The sequence below is a fragment of the Aplysia californica genome, unplaced genomic scaffold, assembly GCF_000002075.1.
Source record: "Aplysia californica isolate F4 #8 unplaced genomic scaffold, AplCal3.0 scaffold00484, whole genome shotgun sequence".
Classification (NCBI taxonomy): Eukaryota; Metazoa; Mollusca; class Gastropoda; order Aplysiida; family Aplysiidae; genus Aplysia; species Aplysia californica.
Genome location: NW_004797754.1, coordinates 193174 through 195074, shown reverse-complemented (window position 1 = coordinate 195074; position 1901 = coordinate 193174). Strand labels below are relative to the sequence as shown.

Sequence of the window (1901 nt, the reverse complement as noted above, 5' to 3'; positions counted from 1 at the left end):
CCCCCTCCCCTTTCTTCTACCACCACCCCCATCCAGCAGCAGCATCACCAGCGTATTGTTTTCCTCCTCTTAGACTCGTCGCTACGTCATGTCCGTGGCAGAACCGATTACAGCCCTCCTCAGCGGGAACACCGAATTATCTCCCCGTCCCCGTCGCACGCGCTCCTTGGGTGCAGCCGCGGGTTGAAGATTTTGACAACAAGGTTGCACTTTGTCGCCTGACAGACACGCTGTTGCTCCCTCCTCGCCTCTCCTCACACTTTACACCCGCCCGGTGGCGACACGTTCACACCATTATTCCCTTCTCGGATTCGTAACGCTACCGACTTGAACCTTTCAGCGCGAGGCATTAGTTCACGTCTGCGCCGTTGTCACACCTGAGGCGCTCACGCTTGAACCCGCCCCAAGCGCGGCGCAAATCTCCACCGCTACGCAAGACGAAAAAGAAGTGGAAACAGGCGAGAAGGAGGAGCAGTCGACTATTCACCACTCCAGTCTGGAGCAAATGTCGGGGAGGTGTAGCATAGCATGTCAAAGCCTGTGTGTGCAGGCTTAGTTGGATGCCATCATAACCTCCGTTGCTGTCGTAGTTGACAGAGTCGCCAGTGGTCAGTCGTGCCAATAATCCCCTGCCGCCGCCGCCGCAAGGTTGTGTGGTGATAAAAAAAATGAGGACGAATGGTTTTACTCAAGGAACATATCAAGATTCCTTAAACTCCAACAACCACCACCAATATAATAATGAATTTTCTTCTCATCTCAATCTCGACTCCTCCAACAATTCTTCCTTTTCGAACTCCATGTCAGACAAGGGGTATGAAAGCTACAATGACTACTTGTACATCACTGATTTGGAGAATTTCTCTTTCGTTGACGAAGCCGGAATTGAGATCGACATCGGTAACGCTACCATTGAAGAACTTTTCACTTATGACTACACATTCAACAACACGTTTGTTCCTGAACATGAGCTCATTTCTTGTGGCAGAAAGATTGCCTTGATCTTTTTTGGACTTTTCTTCCTCATTGGAATCGCGGGTAACATGTCGGTGGTGTACATCGTGGTCCGGCACGTCCAGATGCGTGGCGTCACTTATCTGTACCTGGTGAACCTGTCCGTGGCCGACCTGCTCTTCCTGCTGGTGTGTTTGCCTCCCCTGAGCACCAGCTACGCCACGATGGGCTGGCCCTTCGGAGGGGTCTTCTGTGAGTAGATTTGTCTATTTAATTTACTTCAAAGTTACTCTTCGTTGATCTTTCTCCTTATTGTCTTTATGTCCACAGTTGTTATTGCCATTGTTGTTATTGTTGCTGTTGTTGTTGCTGCTACTGCTGCTGTTGTTGTTGTTATTATTATTGTTGTTGTTATTGCTGTTTTATAGTTGTTACTCTCGGAGCAACAGTAAAAGGCGCTCTGGTGTGGTTTGCTCACTTCTGTCAAAAATCTATTTTCCCTATGTGCTCTCTTTTTCTTCCTTTGTATATTGTCTCTACTTAAACCTCTGATCTTCGGCACTTTAATGAAGTATTTGTATTGTAAGTGCAGTAAAATTAAATTAAAACTAAAGTATCTGTGACCAACCTGATAACGAAGAGTGGTACTGTACAGCTGTATCTTGCGAATACCTCGGCTTTTCTGGTGGGATGTTGTATCCCCCCTTCCCCCCTCAGTCCTGTTTGCCTCTGACAGGCAGAGTCGAAGTCCCCCCTCCACCCCACCCCCCCGCATTTAATTCGATTTTAAATTGGGTAGATGGGGCATGGAATCACCTATATTTAAAAGAATTTTTTGTGTGTGGCAGCAGGTGCTGCTGATTTATTTGACAGTCTAGTCGGGAATAGAAAAGTTAAAAACCTTTTTTAGGACAAAGAGAGAGAGAAATAGAGAGAGAGAGAGAGAG

The 1901-nt window shown here is 47.3% G+C and overlaps 1 protein-coding gene across 1 annotated transcript in view; it reads left to right on the top strand.

Annotated features, from left to right (window-relative positions):
* The first annotated feature begins 800 nt into the window (after positions 1-800).
* LOC101846907 (neuropeptide Y receptor type 2) overlaps positions 801-1901 on the top strand; it is a 38305-nt gene continuing 37204 nt past the window's right edge. Inside the window, exon 1 of the mRNA XM_013086591.2 lies at positions 801-1206. Coding sequence (XP_012942045.2) covers positions 801-1206 — 406 coding nt within the window. The remainder of the gene's footprint in view (positions 1207-1901) is intronic.